Below are 22,205 nucleotides of genomic sequence, written 5' to 3' on the forward strand. Positions count from 1 at the left end.
TATCAGAGACTATATCTGAAGGAATACCGTGCAATTTGACAATGTGATCAATAAATGCCTGTGCCAGCGTCTTAGCATTGGGCAAACCAGGAAAAGGGATGAAATGCACCATTTTGCTAAAACGGTCCACCACCACCAGAATCACAGTCTTCCCCGAGGAACGAGGCAGGTCCGTTATGAAGTCCATGGACAGATGTGTCCAAGGACGGGAAGGAATGGGTAAGGGAAGGAGAGGACCTGATGGCCGTGAATGAGGGACTTTGGCACGAGCGCACGTCTCGCAGGCTGCCACAAAACCCTCAACCGACTTACGAAGCGCAGGCCACCAGAATCTCAGAGCAATGAGATCCAGTGTGGCTCTTGCCCCCGGGTGCCCAGCAAGGACCGTATCGTGGTGTTCCTTAAAAATCTTGTGTCTTAAAGCGAGAGGCACAAACAACCTCCCAGGAGGACAAAGATCAGGAGCCTCTGACTGGGCTGCCTGCACCTCTGCCTCCAATTCAGAAAAAAGAGCAGAGACCACCACACCTTCAGCCAAAATGGTACCCGGGTCTTCAAAATTCCCGCCTCCCGGAAAACAACGTGACAGGGCATCTGCCTTCACATTCTTAACTCCAGGGCGGAACACCACCACTGACATTAGAGATCTCAGGGCAGGCAGCAACAGTGGAGACCGCCGTCCTTGGGCTGATCTGGATACTGTCGTTAGACTGCTGAGCGGCGACCGTTGCTACCTCCTCTTCCTCATCCGAAGCCAAGCATGGCTGCGCATCGTTAAGGTCTGGGAATTGATGGGGAAATAATTCCTCTGACTCGAGTGGAGGGGCTATGGTGGTGGTGTCTTAGGGGGTGCACACAGCAGAGAGTGAGGAGGGTGCAGATACAGAGGCTGAGGAGGGTGCAGAAGCGAAAGGCTGAGTGAGCCACTCAACCAACTCTGGTGCATCCTTTGATGTAATCGCACACACCTCCTCCAACTTCCCACTTAGGCTCCAGCCTGGTGCACCTGCCTGACCCCTACCACCCTTGCGGAACAGCCTGCCTCTTCCTCTGCCAGTCATTTTGAAAATGACCCTGTGCCAAAGTCCCTAGAGAAGAGCAGTTTTAGTCGAAGCTGATATATGGAAGGCCTCAATCAGTCGTTAGTTGAAGCAGGTTTATCACCCTCAAGCAGTAATTTTGTGGACGCAGGTATATGGAAAACCTCTATCACTATTTTGTGGAAGCTGATATATGGAAGGCCTCAATCAGTTGTTAGTTGAAGCAGGTATAGTGAGCCACTCAACCAACTCTGGTGCATCCTTTGACGTAATCGCACACACCTTCTCCAACTTCCCACTTATGCTCCAGCCTGGTGCACCTGCCTGACCCCTACCACCCTTGCGGAACGGCCTGCCTCTTCCTCTGCCTGTCATTTTGAAAATTACCCTGTGCCAAAGTCCCTAGAGAAGAGCAGTTTTAGTCGAAGCTGATATATGGAAGGCCTCAATCAGTCGTTAGTTGAAGCAGGTATATCAAAACCTGCAATCTGTATTTTGTGGACGCAGGTATATGGAAAATCTCTATCACTATTTTATGGAAGCTGATATATGGAAGGCCTCAATCAGTTGTTAGTTGAAGCAGGTATATGGAAAACCTCTATTACTATTTTGTGGAAGCTGATATATGGCAGGCCTCAATCAGTTTTTAGTTTAAGCAGTTATCAAAACCCGCAATCTGTATTTTGTGGACACAGGTATATGGAAAACCTCTATCACTATTTTCGGCGCAATGCAAAAGAATATGGCGCACGCAGACATTGCCATCAGTTTGCATGTTCGGCCGCTAACCGACCGCCGGGCGAACCGCAAAACCCATCACAATTGCCCACACCAGACATAACACCTTCAGTTCTGCTGGAGCAGAGAGACAACTTCTAGAAGTCTCATTAGCCAGTAAGAAGTTACCCTGTGCCTTGCCATAGAGTCAGACATAGAGAGAAGTTGCAGCAGAAAGCAAAAGGAAAAGTTCCAATTTAATCCTGTCAGCATAGCAGAGCCGAGAGGGTTTGCCTGCCACTTTCATGCTAAAGCTTGCTGGAAACCAAGACCAAGTCGGTAAACCGTTTGAAGAAACATTTATGCAAAGTAAGCCAGCATTTGAACTTCGTACAAATTTATTTCATCATTCTCTCCACCACCTATTCACCCTATTTGCTCTGCTTCGTCCGGCAATGCCTGGGGTTCCCGGATATCCAGGTAGGAGCACCATGACAAGTGCACAGCCACAACACCTAAAGGGACATTATAGGCAACACTTACACCACTCTGGCATTCCTACACCTGGGTTCCCCATCACCTTCTACATAGGAGGACTTAGTCCCTCGTTGCTGAAATGCAACTGGCGTCATGACAAAAACTTTTAAGCACTGATAACATTTTAAAAGGACCCTAGCCGCATGCAAGTGCATCACGAACAGGATCACGTGTGTGCCTCTATAATGCAAGGGCTATAGATGATCTAGTTTAGTGCCTGTAGCACTGTGGCAAAACAGGGGTTAATCTGCAGTCTTAGATTTGGACTTCATGTAGTGAGACAAAGCTATCCACCCAGCAGAGGGGAGGTAATCAAAGAGCCTGCCTTCTCAGAGGAACCATTTTACAGCAGAAGGAACTAAAGTGCTTAGTACAAGTTCCCAGGAGGACAAAGAGGAAGTGAAGTGGTGGCCATTTTGGAAAGGGAAAATGCTGTTTTTTCTTCCCTGGATCCTGAGAAGCAATGTCCAGAGGTCTGAGTGAGTACTTCTGGGGAAAATAACCTTGCTAAAAACTGTTCGGGACTATAATCTACCTGTCAGAGTATCATACTTCCCAAAATTGTGCAGTTGCAGTGAATCTTAAAGGAGCCACGCACCAATTCTGCCGCTTTTACCCATAGTAATGTGCACTTAAATTGCATCTTAGCTTACATTGACCCCTCTAGTCTGGTACAGGGTATCAAAAGCCATGTCTGACAGCGACGATAGCACCCACTTGGACCGCAGTGTTCCACCTGCACCATCAGCAGCTGCAGCCACGTGCATCATGCCTTTAACGATTACATTAATGTAGCCAGAGAAGGATTGCCCTGTGGCCATTGTCATTGCCACTAGGGACTTTCAACCAGTGATGGCCAGTTCGCATTGTTCGCCCGCGAACACATGCGGGCTGCCATCTTTTCTCACAAGTCCGGCGAGGCACAGGTAAGTCCTTAGCTGTGCCTGTGCCGCGAGCCGGTCTGAAACAAATGCGGTCAGCGGGAGCAGGCAGTTCCGAGAACAGCCCGATGAAGGCCCCTCGCCGAACTTGTGAGAAAGGATGGCAGCCCGCATGTGTTTGCGGGCGAACAATGCGAACTGGCTATCACTGCTTTCAACCCCTGCTGCAACAACAGCGAAGAAGACTTCCAGTCCCTCTAGTAGGGAGCTGCGGGCCATCTGCCAGGCGAAGGTCATCACCGTTGCCCCCGACTACTGGAGTAGCAGAGCCAGAGAAGAGCTAGTCTGTTGCCATTATCACTGCCACTACAGAAATCTCTGGGCCTACAACTACTGCAGCTGTACAGCCTAAGCCCACCAAACAGGAGCACTGCCCTGAGATGTGCGAGGATAAGGAGGAATCCATTGATACTGCTCCATGCACTCCAGAACCACCACCGAATCCAGAGCTTCTAGCTATGAAAGACTAAAGGGTCTATCCTTTATGGCTGTCTGGCGAATCTGTCACCTACCATGAAAAGGCCAAGGCTTAAGGAGGATCCTAGAGGAGTGATCCTGCATTTCCAAGTTCTGCCACAGAAAGCCAACAGGAGATTGCAGATGAAGTTTCTGCCAGAGTTACAGCTGCAGAGAGCACCAGAGCTAGCAGTCACAGTGATGAGGATGTCGTGCAGCTTAAAAAAGGACTTTTGCACCCTCAACTATGGGACCCAGGAGGAAGACTTCCAGCCCCTCTTGCAAGTGAACCAGTGCTGTGAAAAAAAAAACATCCATTCTACTACTGGCGCCACAACAGGGACTGCTTCTAAAGGGGCGAGAGAACTTGTTGGCCCATCTATCCTTTTTGTTGCCCTGTTTTATCTCTTGCCCAGAAGAACACGGATTGTTAGGACTCCATCCATCAGCCAATAATTACACCATGCATCAAAAAAAACGTTTCGTCTGCTACTGGTCGAAAACTATTTGTCCTATACTAAATGGAGTGTGCGGATTACAAATCCGAAGTCAGAATTATTGTAACACGTCATGAAATTTTGCTATGCATAAGTATGCCTAAATGAATTAAGCACTTGGAAAGCATTGAATAATTTTGAACATAACGAGTTTTACTCCAACAATTGCCTGATCTACATCAAAATTTGCGTAGTAAACCGTGTATGAAAATATAATCGAATAACAAAATTCCCAAAAAGTCTTGATTTTCAGTTTAAAAGTCTTACTTGAGCAAGGCCCAGTACTGTTAAAAGTGCTTCAGGCATCTGCTTTTGCGTTTGTGAACGGTCATATTTTCCCGTTGCAAAAACCAGCTGTAGTCCCCCATCATATTGGGATTCCAGTGGCCTTGATACCTGTTCTACATTCTAGAAATATCTTTATGAAACCGCTCTCCATGTTCGTCACTTACGTGTCCCAAATTGGGTGGGAAAACGTCAAGATGGGAATGTAAGCAATGCACATTCAATGACATTCGGCAGCCAAGTTGTTCATATGCTATAATGATGTTGTCTACTAATTCAGCATAGTTTGCAGCTCGTCTGTTCCCAAAGAAATTCTGCACTACTAGCACAAATGCATCCCAAGCTGCAAGACACACTCACTTTGTCAGATGTTTGCGCTGATCATAACTAGTGTATTTGCCACATATGTAGCAGAAATTGTCTGGATTGTTAACACATTTGCATTTATTCATCTTAAAGGGCTTCTGTCACCCCACTAAAGTCATTTTTCATTTTTTGGCTACTTAAAATCCTTATACTGTGATTTATCAATATATAGTCCTCTTACTCTTTTTCGTTCAGTAGTTTCTTCTAAAAAAAGCACTTTTATAATATGTAAATTAACTCTCTACCAGCAAGTAGGGCGGTTACTTGCTGGTAGCAGCCGCATCCTCCTTTCAAATAAACGCCCCCTCCTCATGTTGATTGACAGGGCCAGCGATCGCTCTCGTCCTCTGGCTGGCCCTGTCTGCGCTCAAAATCTTGCGCCTGAGAGGAGGACGCTCGCTCGGCCACTTCATCCTCAATGCGCCTGCGCCGATGACGTCACATCTACACCCGGCGCAGGCGCATTGAGGATGGAGCGGCCGAGCGAGCGTCGTCCTCACAGTGCGCCTGCGCCGACTGAAGACCGATGCGGCACAGGCGTGAGATTTAGAAGGCAGACGGGGCTAGCCAGAGGACAAGAGCGCTCGCTGGCCCTGTCAGGCAACATGAGGAGGGGGCGGAAAGGAGGATGCGGCTGCTACCAGCAAGTAACCGCCCTACTTGCTGGTAGAGATGTAATTTACATATTATAAAAGTGCATTTTTTTAAGAAACTACTGAACGAAAAAGAGTAAGAGGACTATATATTGATAAATCGCAGTATAAGGATTTTAAGTAGCCAAAAAATGAAAAATGACTTTAGTGGGGTGACAGAAGCCCTTTAAGTTTCAAAACTGATAGCACTATAACTGATCACTTTATCGAAATCTGTCCAGATTGCCTTATATACTTACTGCTGACATCAGCCTGAGTGCGTCCGAACAGGTCTGGACATGTCCATTGGAATAGCTCCAATATTCCAATGCATTAATATTATAACTGAATAGGCTTTGCATGTATAACTTAGCCCCTTAAGGACCTCCGCCGTACATGTACGGCAGAAGTCTGGTCCCCAAACATGGCACCCACTGCATATCTTGAAATAGCAGAGACCCGCAGAATATGTATGCGATCAGCCATAAGGCTGATCGCATACATTTTCCCTTTCAGATGCCGTGGTCAAATGTGACCACGACATCTGCGCAGTCCGGAAGCGGTAGTCGCACACTTCCGCTATGGTAACAGCGTTCCCCGGCTGAGATCGGGGAACCTGTTACATTGATCTAATAGAAGGCTGAAGCCTCAAGCGGGCTTCGGTGCCTATTAGATGACTATACCAATACAGGCTACTAGGTGGCAGCATTGTATTGGTATAGTGCAAATAAAGTGTTCATTGGTGTCTATATAGACATCAGTGAACACAATAGGCAATCTAATGATTGCCAGTTATTGTCACCCAAGGTGACTTAAAAAAAAGTTAAAAAAAAAGTTAAAAAAAGTTTTTGCTAATATATAAAAAAAAAGTGCAATATGGTTGCATACCATGTAGTAGGAAGCGGTAAAATTGACCTGTTATCTTCATTCTCCAGGTCAGTACAGTTACAATTATACCACACTTGTATAATTTTTCTTGCGTTTTAATACCGATTTTTTTGTAAACCTTTCAGAAAACCCCTATAACTTTTTTGTAGTTATGTGTATGGGGCTGTGTGAGGGCTCACTTTTTGCGGGACGATCTGTTCTTTTCAGCGATACAAATTTGACAAAAAATGGCAAATTGCCTGTTTTTATTTTCCCCTCGTTACTCCATTTGTCGTATGCCATTAATATTTTTATATTTTAATAGTATGGACATTTTCGCACGCGGCGATGCCCATGATGTTTTTTTTTTATTGTTTAAGGATTTTTATTTTCAGGAAAGGTGGGCCAGTAAAACCGTAGTAGAATACGATCCTAAGTTTTCTGCAGCCCCAGGTGACCCCCGAGAATGTGTTGGTGGGCTAGATCTAACACAAGCAGCGGTTGAATGGATTAGGCAGTGGCTGAGGGACAGACAACAGAGGGTTGTAGTCAATGAAGTATAGTCAGGCCATGGTCTTGTTACCAGTGGGGTACCTCAGGGATCTGTTCTGGGATCCATATTGTTTAATATTTTTATCAGCGAAATTGCAGAAGGCTTTGATGGTAAGGTGAGTCTATGTTGATAAGTGCAAGATAATGCACCTGGGGGGTAAAAACCCAAGAGCAGAAGATAAAATCAGTGATACACTCCTAACCTCAGTATATAAGGAAAGGGATTTAGGGGTCATTATTTCAGAAGACTTAAAGGTAGGCAGACAATGTCATAGAGCAGCAGGAAATGCTAGCAGAATGCTTGGGTGTATAGGAAGAGGCATTAACAGTAGAAAGAGAGCACTAGTGAGACCTCATTTGGAGTATTGTGCGCAGTACTGGAGACCATATCTCCAGAAGGATATTGATACTTTGGAGAGAGTTGAAAGAAGAGCTACTAAACTAGTACATGGATTGCAGGATAAAACTTACCAGGAAAGATTAAAGGACCTTAACATGTATAGCTTGGAAGAAAGACGAGACAGATCGGATATGATAGAAACTTTTAAATACATAAAGGGAATCAGCAAGGTAAAAGAGGAGAGAATATTTAAAAGAAGAAAAACTGCTACAAGAGGACATAGTTTTAAATTAGAGGGGAAAAGGTTTAAAAGTAATATCAGGAAGTATTACTTTACTGAGAGAGTAGTGGATGCATGGAATAGCCTTCCTGCAGAAGTGGTAGCTGCAAATACAGTGAAGGAGTTTAAGCATGCATGGGATAGGAATAAGGCTATCCTTCATAGAAGATAGGGCCAGAGGCTATTCATAGTATTCAGTATATTGGGCAGACTAGATGGGCCAAATGATTCTTATCTGCCAACACATTCTATATTTCTATGTTTCTACAAGCCTTGGGGACCACCAACTGTTCAATAGGCTCACCCCGTAGTTGGTTTACCCGATGCAACATATCTTGATGAACCACAAAACTGGGAAACATTGACTCTGTCCCAGGTTGTTGTGGTTCACTATCTACTATCAACACAGTTTCCCAGGCGTGGGATAGGGTTGGGTCCCGACATTGGGCGGTACCAAAATTATCCCCGGAGACATTGAGGTCTGCCAATTCAGGACCCAGCGGCAAGTCCTCCATGTCTCCTACCATCACACTTAGCGGGGTTCTCTTCCACCGAAGTGGCGGTCACCCCTACCGCTGACCCTTCGGTCTCAGGTTCCCAGGGTTCTGGTCTCCCCCCTGAACCGGGCCACTCTGCTAGGGTTACCACTGTCTCATGGGTATCAGTCACTCTCATAGCAGGCCGCAGTGCCGGGAAGTCTCTCCCTATTATGAGTTCATAATGTAGATTTGTGGCCACAGCCAACTCGTGGGTCCATCTACCGGCGACCGTGGTTAGATACACCAACGCGGTGGGGTAGTCTTTTAAGTCTCCGTGGATGCACATCACCCCGAATTTCCGGCCAGTATACTCAGTGGACCGCACCAGGTTAGCCCTTACTAGGGTCACCAGACTCCCTGAGTCCAGCAGATTTCTGGGGTTTGTCGATCCCCTTCCTGACAGAACCCTCCTTTAGATTCCTGGTAGCTTCATAGAATTCCACCAGGTCCACCATCTCAAGGTCATTGCCAGGAAACACCTGACGGATCCAGTGCTGGAGAGGGTATGGCAAAGCCCTCCAGAACATATCGGCTAATAGTCTATCCAGCATGGCCGGGGGACTCAGCACATCAGGCTGTAGCCACTTTTGCAAGAGGTGGAGGAAGTCATAATACTGGGTCCTCGCAGGCTCAGCCGGCTTAAACCCCCGCTGATGTACCAGTTGGGCCCGGACCAACACATTCACCCCAAAATCTCACCCTTTACTTTTTGGTAGTAGGCCGCTTGATCGTCTGGCTGGGAATCGGATGCCAGGAATGGAGCGAGAACGCAGCCCACTGGTGACGGGGTAGCCAGGTAGGTTTCGATGTCATCTGCCGGGGTCATCTTAGGAATCGCGGCACAGACTGCTTTCAGGGCATCGTGGATGCTCGGGGTTGCTCCTGCTGTCTGCAAAGCCATCACATGTTGTAGCAGCAACTGGTTAGTCTCCAGCTGCTGCTTATTAGCCTCGCTATACCATGTGTGATTTCTATATATATTTGCTGTCATATATGTATTTTATCTATGCTCTTGATAAAGGGGTACTATCCGGAAACGCGTCGAGCTTAGTGTACCGAATAAAGATTTCTGTTATATATTGGAGCCCCGGTATCATCTACTGGGGACACAGAAGCCACGTTTACATCTGATAGGCAACCTCAGCGCGGGAGGTACAAGTATACTGTGGTTGTCTTGAGTTTATCCTAGTCATTTACCTTTGCAGAAACAACCATAATAACAGTCACATTATGTGGTCTTTTTAATTATATGCTGAAAAAAATACACAATAAATATATATATATATTTATATACTGTATATATATTCTTTATTGTTTTACTGTTTCATTACGATATACTTCACTCTAATCTTGCACTCATTCTTGTGTACCAACAAAGTGGTGATTCATTCATTCTGATAAAATCTACACCATCCCTGGTGTCCTGTTCTTTTGGCGCTACCATGGTACTCCCAGTACGTTAGGGGAGTAAGAACTGTACACCTTTTCTTTTTGGTCTTGTATCATTACAGCAGTTCACTGTTGTGTACTGACTTCTTGATTTGTGGAGCTGCCTCTATATATACTACTCAGGAGTGCAGTCCGACTTTTTTCATCTTTATACTTATTGGGTATTGCCGCTACCTCTTGTTGGACCTTGCACCCATACCTTGGATGGTGCTCCCGCTGGACTTTCTTTTATATATATATATTTTATTTTTTTAACCAATCTTCCTGTGGTATCCTTTGGCGCCTCGTACCCACTTCCCTCATCTCCCTCCTCCCTAGCCTTTCTGCACTTTTTTGCTCAACTCCTTTTTCATTTTATTTCTACTTGTTTAAGCAAAGCATAGTTTGCTGGAGCTGTTTTGTTTAGATTTCATTGCCTGGATTTTATTTGGACTGAGAGGTAGGATTGGCAGAGGGACCCCCCCAGTCTACTCCCTTCCAGTACAGGTTTTTACCCTTACGCAAAGTGATCTCAGGTGAGGCCTGCTGGGATCACTGGGGAATAAAGTGGACCTGAAAATGTCAGGCTGGGGGGAATGAAGCCTGGAGAGCTGAACTGTGTGGTGAGAACCTGGAGACTGGCTGACCATTAGGCTGAGTGAAGCCTGATCTCCCCTGGTGTGAACAGGACGCTTTAGGTGAGAGAGGAATCATCTACTGTACTAGTGAGAGCCTAGATGGGCAGGTTTTGTGTTTCATGTTATTTTATATGGTGGTGCTTCACCTTACCAAGTGACATTATAACTTGAATGCTAATCTGTTATGCTGAAGTGACCAAAGCATGGCTTGGACTTTGAAACCTGCTGTCTCAGTGAAAATCTGTTTTGCGAACCCCACTATGAGTACAGATCCAGACAGTATGTAGTGAACTTTGTTCTGGCACTGTATTTGTGTGTTAAACATGCATCTGATGCTATACATTGATCTAATACTATCCATTCACATCTACGTTTGGGTCACTGTCACAGATTCTGTCAAAAAGACTGAACAAAAAAGCCCTGCATGCAAGACTTTGTTGTCCAGTAAATAAGCAGCATCCTGACTCCATTATAGTCAAAGAAGTCTCCTCAGCTCAAGAGTTGGTAAATCTTGTCCCTCTAATGATCAAGCTATTGCTATGAAATCAATCATGTTCTGTATCTGGGATTGCCAATATGAAAACACAACCAGCTGCTGATTTAAAGGGCTTCTGTCACCCCACTAAAGTCATTTTTTTTTGGCTTCTTATAATCCTTATACTGCAATATATTAATATATAATGCTATTACTCATTTTGGTTCAGTAGTTAATTTAAAAAAACTGACTTTTATAATATGTAAATTACCTGTTTACCAGCAAGTAGGACGGCTACTTGCTGGTAGCAGCCGCATGCTCCTTTCATAAAGACGCCCCCTCCTCATGTTGATTGACAGGGCCAGCGAATGCGCTCGTCTTCTGGCTGGCCCTGTCTGCGTTCAAAATCTGGCGCCTGCGCCGTATCTGTCTTCAGTCGGCGCAGGCGCACTGAGAGGGGAGGGCGCTCGCTCGGCTGCTCCATCCTTAGTGTGCCTGCGCCGGGTGTAGATGTGACGTCATCAGCGCAGACGCATTGAGGATGGAGCGGCCAAGCGAGCGTCTCCTCTCAGTGCGCCTGCGCCGACTGAAGACCGGTACGGCGCAGGTGCCAGATTTTGAACGCAGACAGGGCCAGCCAGAAGACGTTCCCGTTCCCTGGCCCTGTCAATCAACATGAGGAGGAGGCGTCTTTATGAAAGGAGGATGCGGCTGCTACCAGCAAGTAGCCGTCCTACTTGCTGGTAGACAGGTAAATTACACATTATAAAAGTCAGTTTTTTTAATTAAGTACTGAACCAAAATGAGTAATATCATTATATATTAATATATCGCAGATTATAAGAAGCCAAAATGTATTTATTTTTAATTAAAAAGTGGGGTGACAGAAGCCCATTAAAGCCCATTTACCTATATTATATAGTAGGCAGAGTTAAAGAGGTGAAGGATGAGCCGCTACACATGGGCCAGTGCTGTGTACTTGACCCCTAGGATGAGCTGTAAGTAGGCCATGTGACAGATTTATGCTGACGTCACATTGCCTAGGTAGAGTCAGTGGTACTCATGGAGCACTGGCTTCTTCTGATCACTGGGGGTCCAGGTGTCAGACTCCTGCCGATCTGATATTAACTACCAGATAACCTATTTAACCGCCTCCGGACCGCCTAACGCAGATTCGCGGTCCGGAGGCGGCAGCTGCAGGCAGACTGACGCATATACAATAGACAAATTTTCAGACTCCAGCACTCACTTTTTGTTGAAGTTTCAAGTTCTCCGGCTTTATTATCAAACGTGCACAGATAATACAAGGTTCAATTCTCATAGGTGTAAGCTGTTGACGCGTTTCGAAAGTTCTTATTCGTAACAGTAGTGTGTTTGTGGTGTGCTCTGGTATATATGTAGGAAAGTCAGGTGTGCACAAACCCAAAGGGATTGGTGAGAAACTCCCATTTTTTGGGGGGAAGGAGGGATTAAATTTGATGGTATTGATTCCACCTTTGTGTGCAGCTCCTGACGTTCACAGATATCACCTGAGACACCCAATTCCTATCACTTTGTTATTCTGCCTGCATAAATAACTTTGTATTCTAACGTGATTTAAAATAAGCATGATCCAATATGAGTTCATTGGCTTTTTCTAACATAATAGTACTTTTCTTATCATGTAGCATGCAATAAAAAACGTGCAAATATTATAAGATATATAACAGTATTAGACATATAGGAAAAAGAGAAAGGAAAAGGAAAAAAGAAAAAAGAAAAAACCCTGTTTGTAAAATGCCTTTAGGATAGGTATTCGTTCACATTGCTATTGCGTTATTTATATCCTTGACTGAAGGGAAAAATGCTGGCAATGTATTAGAACATATAATATGTTGGTCGCTGGACACATATAAAATATTATTTATATATATAAACCTATTGGTTTGAAAAAAGAAAAAAAGAAAAAGAAAAGAAACCATGAAGAAAAGAAACCATGAAGAAAAGAGACCAAAATCACAGTTTAAACATAACAGTGTGGATGGAAGGAACCTTTCCCTCTGGCTGCTTTTTGAGTAGGTGTCCATACACACTGATAATGCGTTACTTCCATTTTTATCCTCCTTAGTCTTCCCAGAAAAGGTCCCTAATTTCGCTCTTGAGCATGTTATGCAGTGATGCAGGAGCACAAAATATGGAAAGAATAAAATATATAATATATATACGGACCTTTATGGTAAGGGAAAAGAGGAGAAAAAAAAAAAAAAAAAAAAAAAAAAAAAAAAGGAGAAAAAAATGACTCATAGGTAGAAATCTTGTATATAGTTTTGCGGTCATTGTTGGAATAGTCAGTAGAAGTGCATAATTTCTTTTCGCATATTCAAGCCTTTAGGGTATCTGGTTTCTAATTTAAAAATCCAATACGCTTCTCTTAAGTTAACTTGATGTTTTATGTCTCCCCCCCTTATATGGGTTTTGACCTGCTCTATAGCATACGTTTTCAGAAATTTGGGGCTACGGTTGTGTTTTTCTATGAAATGTTTTGCCACATTGGAAATATTGACATAGGCTGGGTTATCTATATAGTTTAGGTGTTCTAATAATCGGGTTTTGAATTTCCTTATTGTGCATCCTATGTACATTTTGTCACAATATTCACATTTAATGATATAAATCACTGCCTGTGAATTGCAGTTAATATATGTTTTAATATTGTAGGTCTGTGTATGACTCGTATTGTCAAAAGTTTTTGTATTTTGTGCATAATTACAGGTGCGGCACCGCTGACTACCGCAGCGTGTGAACCCCTTGTATGTAAGCCAGGTGTTTGTAAGTGGACTGGGCTCCTTTGTGAACAAGGAGGGTGACAGGACGTTTCCTATACTTTGAGGTTTTTTTGGCACTATCCTGCAACCCTCTTTTAGCACTGTGTTGAGTACATTATCCTCATAAAGTACAGGAAGATATTTTTTTATGATATTTTGAATTGTGTTATATTGTCGACTGTACGTCAAAACTAGTGTAGGTTTAGAATTTTTCTTTTGATCCTTCTGTATACTTATTTTATTATTGTTATTTGGGCTTTCTTGTTCAGGGAATTGTTGTATTTCATTATACATTTCCTGATTTTTAGAGATGTTTGTATTTTTGTTTTTATTGTATTTATTGCTTTTATTTTTAAATACCAAACATTCTCTGGACTTTTCCCTTGCAATTCGGAAGCCTCTAAAAATCATCCATTCTGGATATCTTCTTTCTAGAAGTCGTTGCTGTATAATGCGACATTCTTTTTTAAAGGCTTCCAATGTGCTACAGTTTCTTCTAGCTCGTATGAATTCTCCTACTGGAATGGATTTAATAGTGTGGTGACAATGGTGGCTGTCTGCTCGTAATATTGTGTTTCCCGCAATTTCTTTTCTGTAAGTTTCTGTCTGAATTTTTTCATTTGGTGTACCCACAAGTTTTAAATCCAAAAAGTTTATCACACTGGCATGTTTAGTGTAAGTAAACCTTAGATTATAGGTATTATTTTGTAGGTATTGGATGAAATCTAGTACGGCAGGCACATCTCCACTCCATATTATGAGTAGGTCATCGATGTACCTGCCGTACCAGTTAAGACAGTGTGCATATGGATTGTTTGTACTGTATATGTATTTTTGTTCCCAGTACATCATTGTCAAATTAGCAAGAGCTGGGGAGTATTTAGCTCCCATAGAAACTCCTTGTGACTGGAGATAGAATACTTTGTCAAACAGAAAATAGTTATGGCACATGAGAAAGCGGGTTACATCCAGGACATATGTAATGAAATTGTCTCGATAGCCTGTGAGTCTGTGGAGATAATACTCCAGAGCCTCTAGGGCTATGGGGTGGGGGATCGACGGGTATAGTGCTACCACGTCTACTGTCAGCCAGCTAAAACATGGTTCCCACTGTTTATCAAAAAATGATTTTAGAACTTCTGATGTGTCCTTGATGTAGCCCGGAGCTCTCCTGACCATAGGTTGTATAATGCAATCTAGCCAGTTCCCAAGTCTTTCTGTTAGTGACCCTATACCACTAACGATTGGACGCAGTGGTGGTGGATTAAGTTTTTTATGTACTTTGGGAACTGCATGCATTATTGGAGTAATGGGATATTTCACATTCATATAATCATATTCCTTTTGTGTGAGAAATGCATAATTTAAACCAATTTCCAAGATTTGCATATACTCTACTTGATACTTAATGATAGGGTTATGTGGAAGTTTGATATATGTGTTAGTGTCTCCCAAAATTTCCAATACTTGGTTATAATATACAACCTTGTCAAGGACGACAACTGAACCCCCTTTGTCTGCCATTTTTATTATTATTTTTTTATTATCTGATAGCTCTTTAAGAGCTTTTTTTTGAGATTTGGAGACATTGTGGGATATGTTGTCGTCATTGAGAGAGTCATGGATCTGTTTCAGATCCTTCTCCACCAGATCTTGAAACAAATCCATGTTCTGGGTACGTGACATAATGGGGTAAAAATATGGGTTAGATGTTTTAAACACTTGAATGGTATCTGAGTCAGACTTTTGTTCATATTCCCCCTGAAGATCCTCCAGACATGTCAGAGCAAGTTGTTCTTGAAAACCCATGCTTGCATATTGATTGTGCATGGGAGAAATGTCTGACACGCTTGGGGGGTATTCAGGGGGATGGGCATCAAAAAAGTGCCTGGCCACTGTAAGTTGTCTAATGAATCTATTTATATCCAGTAGTGTCAAAAATAGATCAAAGTTTACACTAGGTACAAAGTTCAAGCCCAGCTTTAACACTTGTATCTGTTCTTGTGTCAAAGGCTCTTGAGATAGATTGATCACATCATTGTTGCTTGTTGCTTGGGTTGAGGGTGCATTAGTTACCTCCTCCTTTGTCGCGTTGCCATACTGTGTCCTTTTTCTGTGTTTGCGCCCCGCTCTCCGGACTCGTTTTTTGCCGGTGTTGTATAGGAATTTTTATTCGGTTTATTCTTTCTATAATATGAGGTTTTGGGCGTTTTTTCATTGTAGCTTTCTTGTAAGGGTTCTTGTGTGGAGTCCTGTGATAGGTCACTGAGTTCCAGAGTATCCAGTTCTGTTGTGAAGTTCACTCTTGAAGGATTCCCTTGTTTTTTGCCTTTTTTGTTGATTTCTTTCTTTAATATAGATTTTGGTGTTGAAAAGGGATTTTCTCTCCTCCCCCATTCGTATATCTGATCATGCCTATAGTCATATAAGTCTCTTTGAAACTTTTTGTGCTTCATTTCTATGATGTTTTCCTCCAATTCTTTTATACTTGTAGTTATGTTTTTCTGTAAAGTTTCATACTCCAATGAATTTTCTGTTTTATTCAACTTGGTTTTTAGTGCATTAATATTCAATTGTAAATCCTGTAGTTTTTCCCCCTCATATTTGACAATCAGGGTCATAAGTTTAGTGGAACAATCTGTGAGTATTTGGTTCCATTCCAATACAAATTGTTGTGAAAAAACAGTAGTTGGGATTTTCTTAATACGTAAACCTCTGGGGATCATATTTTTCTCTAGATATTTTACTAGTGTTGTGTGATCCCACCAGAGTCTGGTTTCTTGGTTCAAGGCTTTTTCCAGTTGATACATGTCCGTAGCATTCAATAGTTCTTGTGATACACGTCACGAGACGCGAGATGACGCGCTTAGCCGGCCCGCGCATGCGCAATGCGGGCCGGCATTTCTTCAAGGGGGGTCGCGTCATCAGCTTGCCAGCCAATGATCGCGGCTGGCAAGCTGATGATTTTTAAAAAAGCCAATCAAAAGCCAGATAACACATCATATTAGTAAATATGATGTGTTATATGGCTGCCCTGCTCCTCTGCTGGTCCTTTTGGTCGGTTGGATCCAGCAGAGGAGCAGGCTTCACAGTGAGTAGCACCAACACTACACTTTAGCCCCAGATCACCCCCTGCACCCCATTTAACCCTTTGATCGCCCCTGTCAATCACTAGTGAAAGTGAAAAAAGTGATCAGTGCAAACTGTCACTTTTTTTTTTTTTACTGGTATTGACTGTTAGGTTTTAGGGATAGTTTAGGCCCCTTGGTTAGGTAGTTTAGGGATCAGTTAGCGCCCAGCCCACCGCACCGCAGTCCCTTATTCGCTGATTAGCGTATCGCTAATCAGCATTTGTACTTTTATAGTATCTGGAAGTGATCAAAACTGATCACGGTCAGATCTATAATTGTATTAGTGTCACTTTAGTTCTCCCTCCACCCAAAACGCAGTGTTTGCCCGATCAGGCCTGATCGGTCGCCCCACCGCAGTGACAAAAATTATTATTTTTTTGATCACTGCACATTCACTTTACACGCGCTGCAGCGATAAAATAATCAGTTTTGATATTTTTTATCAACCGCAGCGGCCTCCGGTACTTCGCTAGCCTCCTATTTGTAAGACAGGCTTGCTTTTTTTCTTGGGTAATCTCAGGGAATACCCCTAAATTTAGTTGCCCAAATGTCAAACAGGGGGTATTCTTCTGAAGAGGCCTACAGGCTTCTGACCCAGTCGGATGAGGAATGGGAACCCTCATCTGACGAATCTAGCAGGTCAGAATATGAACCTGTAGAAAGAAGTGGCTCTCTGACCCAAAGTTCGGACGAGGAGGCTGAGGTCCCTGATAGCACCAGGCGTACCCGGCCCCGTGTCGCTAGACCACAGGTTGCGCAGGATCCGCTTCAAGGGCAGCAGAGTGGGGCTGGCGCTGTCGGATTACGTGGTGAGGCATACACCAGCAGCGCAGCCCTCCCTGGACCTAGTACCAGCACTGCCGTACAACATGGTGAAGTGGCGAGCACCAGAAGGGCAGTTGAAGCTGGTACGGTGGCACGTGCATTAGTTACCCCATCGCAGCCACCGCAAAGACGGGCCCGTAGACCCCCTAGAATCCCTGAGGTGCTGGCAAACCCTGATTGGCAGTCCCCAACTTCAGCCGCACCTGTAGTTCCCCCTTTCACCGCCCAGTCTGGAGTTCGGGTTGAGACAGCTCAGATCGGTTCGGCCCTGGGATTTTTTGAGCTGTTCTTGACTGCGGAGCTCTTAGACATAGTCGTGGACTAAACAAACCGGTATGCCACACAATTTATAACTGCCAACCCGGGAAGCTATTATGCCCAGCCTTTCCGGTGGAAACCAGTCCAAGTTTCCGAAATTAACATTTTTCTGGGCCTTCTCCTCAACATGGGTCTAACTAAAAAGCATGAATTGCGGTCATATTGGTCCACGAACCCAAATCCTCACATGCCCATGTTCTCTGCTGCTATGACCAGGGCACGTTTGGAGGCCATCCTGCGTTTCCTGCAATTTAGCGACAACACCACCTCCCGTCCCAGAGGCCACCCAGCTTTTGACCGGCTCCACAAAATTCGGCCCCTCATAGACCATTTCAACCAGAAATTTGCAGATTTGTATACCCCAGAGCAAAACATCTGCGTAGACGAGTCCCTAATACATTTTACCGGGCGCCTTGGCTTCAAACAATACATCCCAAGCAAGCGCGCCCGGTATGGGGTCAAATTGTATAAGCTCTGTGAAAGGGCCACAGGCTATACCTACAAATTTCGTGTCTATGGGGGAAAAGATCAGACCCTGGAGCCGGTCGGTTGCCCTGACTACCTGGGGAGCAGTGGGAAGACAGTCTGGGACTTGGTGTCACCCTTATTCGGCAAGGGGTACCATCTTTATGTGGACAATTTCTACACAAGTGTGGCCCTCTTCAGGCATTTGTTTCTAGAACAGATTGGCGCCTCTCAACGGCTCGTTACCACCAGTCTTGCAAGGGGGGAGAGGGCTGCCTTGTGTAACGAAGAACTGCTCGCGGTGAAATGGAGAGACAAGCGTGACGTTTACATGCTCTCCTCCATTCACGCAGACACGACAATACAAATTGAGCGAGCAACCCGTGTCATTGAAAAGCCCCTCTCAGTCCACGACTATAACCTTCACATAGGAGGGGTGGACTTCAATGACCAGATGTTGTCTCCGTATTTAGTTTCCCGCAGAACCAGATGCTGGTATAAGAAGGTGTCTGTATATTTAATTCAATTGGCTCTGTATAATAGTTTTGTTCTCTACAGTAAGGCTGGGAGAACACGATCCTTCCTCAAATTTCAGGAAGAGATCATCGAGAACCTCCTGTACCCAGGAGTTTCCGTGGCCCCATCCACCAGTGTAGTTAGCCGTCTTCACGAGCGACATTTCCCCAATGTCGTTGCCGGTACCTCAACCCAACCGTCACCCCGAAAAAGATGTCGTGTCTGTAGCAGGAGTGGAATAAGGCGTGACACCCGCTATTTCTGTCCTGACTGCCCTGACCACCCTGCCCTATGCTTAGGGGAGTGTTTCCGGAAGTACCACACACAGGTACACCTAGCATAGGGATCACATCTCACCAGGACAGGCACACAGGGCTATTAGGGACCATTCACACAGAGCTGCTGCAAACCTCTCCTTTCACCTGGGACAAAGTGCATAACGCACTTCGCCAAATCTTTGGGCGATTTGAGCTTTGCACATTGTCCCATGGGGAAGGAGAGGTTTGTTCTATAAAGGTAAAAAAAAACAAAAAACACCAGTAAGCAAAAAGGTTAATGTTCAGTTCAAAAAGTTAAAGTTTATATGTTCTGTTCCAACGTTAATAAAATTATTGCGTTGCGGCCTGTTTTTTTTTTTATGCCCATCAGTGAATACCTTAGGGTGTCTACTTTCCGAAATGGGGTCATTTTTGGGGTGTTTGTACTGTCTGGGCATTGTAGAACCTCAGGAAACAGGACAGGTGCCCAGAAAGTCAGAGCTGCTTCAAAAAGCGGAAATTCACATTTTTGTACCATAGTTTGTAAATGCTATAACTTTTACCCAAACCATTTTTTTTTTTTACCCAAACATTTTTTTTTTATCAAAGGCATGAAGAACAATAAATTTAGCGAAAAATTTATATATGGATGTCGTTTTTTTTTGCAAAATTTTACAACTGAAAGTGAAAAATGACATTTTTTTGCAAAAAAATCGTTAAATTTAGATTAATAACAAAAAAAGTTAAAATGTCAGCAGCAATGAAATACCACCAAATGAAAGCTCTATTAGTGAGAAGAAAAGGAGGTAAAATTCATTTGGGTGGTAAGTTGCATGACCGAGCAATAAACGGTGAAAGTAGTGTAGTGCAGAAGTGTAAAAAGTGGCCTGGTCATTAAGGGGGTTTCAGCTAGCGGGGTTGAAGTGGTTAAAGGGTTTCTACCACTTCGTTTTCACATAATTAGCTTTCAGACACTAGCGATCCGCTAGTGTCTGCTCTGCCAAACAATCCTAATATAATAGCTTTTGGGGCAGCCGTTTCGCTAATAAAAGAACTTATATTGATATGCTAATGACCCTCTAGGTGCTATGGGGGCGTCATTAGCACCTAGAGGATCGGTCTACCTTCACAAAATGCCGCCGCCCAGCGCGTCCCTCCAGCCCGCCCATCTCCTCCGGGATGCGATCAAGCAGACGAATTCTCGCGCATGCGCCATGCGAGTCTGTATCCGGGGCATGCGCAGTGAATGTCCGACCGCTTCCCTGCTCAGACATCTCCACTGCGCCTGCGCCGATGACGTCATAGTGCTCCGAGGAACAGGCGCAGTGGGGATGTCTGGGACGTGCTGGGCGGCGGCATTTTGTGAAGGTAGACCGATCCTCTAGGTGCTAATGACGCCCCCATAGCACCTAGAGGGTCATTAGCATATCAATATAAGTTATTTTTTTAGCGAAACGGCTGCCCAAAAGCTATTATATTAGGATTGTTTGGCAGAGCAGACACTAGCGGATCGCTAGCGTCTGAAAGCTAATTATGTAAAAACAAAGTGGTAGAAACCCTTTAAGCTAAATTTAAATAAAAAATGATATCATAATCTAACCTCATACTTACCAACATTGCAACTCATAAATTAGGGACAAATAGACCTCGCACTGGGAATGCCCCCCAAACTGCACATGATTACATAAGCCCTGCCTATTTTTGATCCAGGACAGTCTTTATGTGCAAGGACCGTCTCTGAAAATTAGGGACAGTTCCTGAAAATTTGGGACTGTTAGCAACTCTACAACCTAACCATGACAGTTCCCTCCTCCTCAATACATCATATTCCCTTTTATTTCCTGTAACAGCCTATTACCATACACAATAGTGTACAAGGCTGGCTGCTGCACAGTAAATGGGACAGAAGGATTTTTGGAGTCTAGATGAATGAGACCCTGAAATTAAAGAAGTTATGCGATTGATGTAAAAAATGAAAATGTAACATCATATAGTACAGTCTCTTTCTAACAAAGCTAACACAAGCCCTGCACCTCACATGGATCTCCCCCTCATTCATTGCTTCAATTGATCTGCTAGATTTATTTTAAGCTGACAGTTCAGGAAGTGTGTCTATTCTCAGGGGGCATGTCCTTGCTTCAACAGTACATATGGCTAGTGGCAGTTGAAGAATGGAACTGAATATGTGCAACCACCTAAGTGAGGTGGACAGAGATAGGAGTAGAATAACAAACAGCAGGTGGCGCTATACAGATACATTTTATTGAATAAAACATGCAATTACAAAAGTATTCAGATACCAATGCTGGTTTGAAAAATATTAAATATTTTTTGTGGGACAACCCTTTTAAAGTGAAGTAACGGTAGCATTGCAGATGGGAGACAAGCGGGATTGTTGTTCAAGCAATTTGTTAATATAAGGTGGATACACTTCTTACTAATTAATTTCTTTTCCTTACAGAAACAGAGGTCAGAATAATATCCCCATGAAAAATAGCAAAGAATGTTATGTACTTGGCGCAAAGTTCCATTTCATGATAAGTGAAGATATACGGTCTAGGCATCTAATAGACTTTCCAACAATGAGCCCCCAGCAAGCAAAACTTTGGGGCCATAAGAGAGTGCTACTACTTTTATTACTCATGGTATAATAATAATAATGACAAGCATATGACACTCAATTTCATACCTTTATGACCATGGCTGCATATGTAACATCGCCTCTCCAAGACTGTGGTGTGGACCAACCTACTAGAGGGTCGGCCTCATCATTGTATATAGGAACCAGCTTGAACTGTGGAAATCGCTGTTGAATTTCACTAACAGTATCGAGCTCCTGCTCCAAAATGCGATATGAGCTTCCTCCACCCTGTAACACAAAGCTTTGGATTGTTTCCATTGATACTGCAGTGTCAGCTTTGCACCACAAGAGGGCAATCAAATAAAGGCATGTATTACATGGCTGTAAAGTGTGGGCAGCTTACAAACTACAGTAAATAGTATGACTAACTTTATGAAATTGTATAAATTAAAGATATATTTACATTCCTCTACTGGAATATTGATAAAAAAATAAAAATAAATACAATATAAATTGTTAAATTCAATGCTTAGGCTGGGTTCACATCACATTTTTGCCCTAAGTTTAAAATATACATTTTGGTAAAAACTGGATACAAAAGTGTAGTACACCACACCTTCCTGCAGAGTCCATAAAAAAAATTATACATAGTATACAGGCGAAACTTGAAAAATTTGAATATCGTGCAAAAGTCCATTTATTTTAGTAATGCAACTTA

The 22,205-nt window shown here is 43.6% G+C and overlaps 1 protein-coding gene across 2 annotated transcripts in view; it reads right to left on the minus strand.

Annotated features, from left to right (window-relative positions):
- Nucleotides 1-22,205, minus strand: part of IDUA (alpha-L-iduronidase) — a 231,756-nt gene that overhangs the window by 53,085 nt on the left and 156,466 nt on the right. For both annotated transcript variants that reach the window (XM_044304491.1, XM_044304487.1), the window contains exon 7: nt 21,596-21,775. In XM_044304491.1, coding sequence (XP_044160426.1) covers nt 21,596-21,775 — 180 coding nt within the window. The remainder of the gene's footprint in view (nt 1-21,595; nt 21,776-22,205) is intronic.

The sequence above is a fragment of the Bufo gargarizans genome, chromosome 1 (assembly GCF_014858855.1).
Source record: "Bufo gargarizans isolate SCDJY-AF-19 chromosome 1, ASM1485885v1, whole genome shotgun sequence".
NCBI classification, from domain to species: domain Eukaryota; kingdom Metazoa; phylum Chordata; class Amphibia; order Anura; family Bufonidae; genus Bufo; species Bufo gargarizans.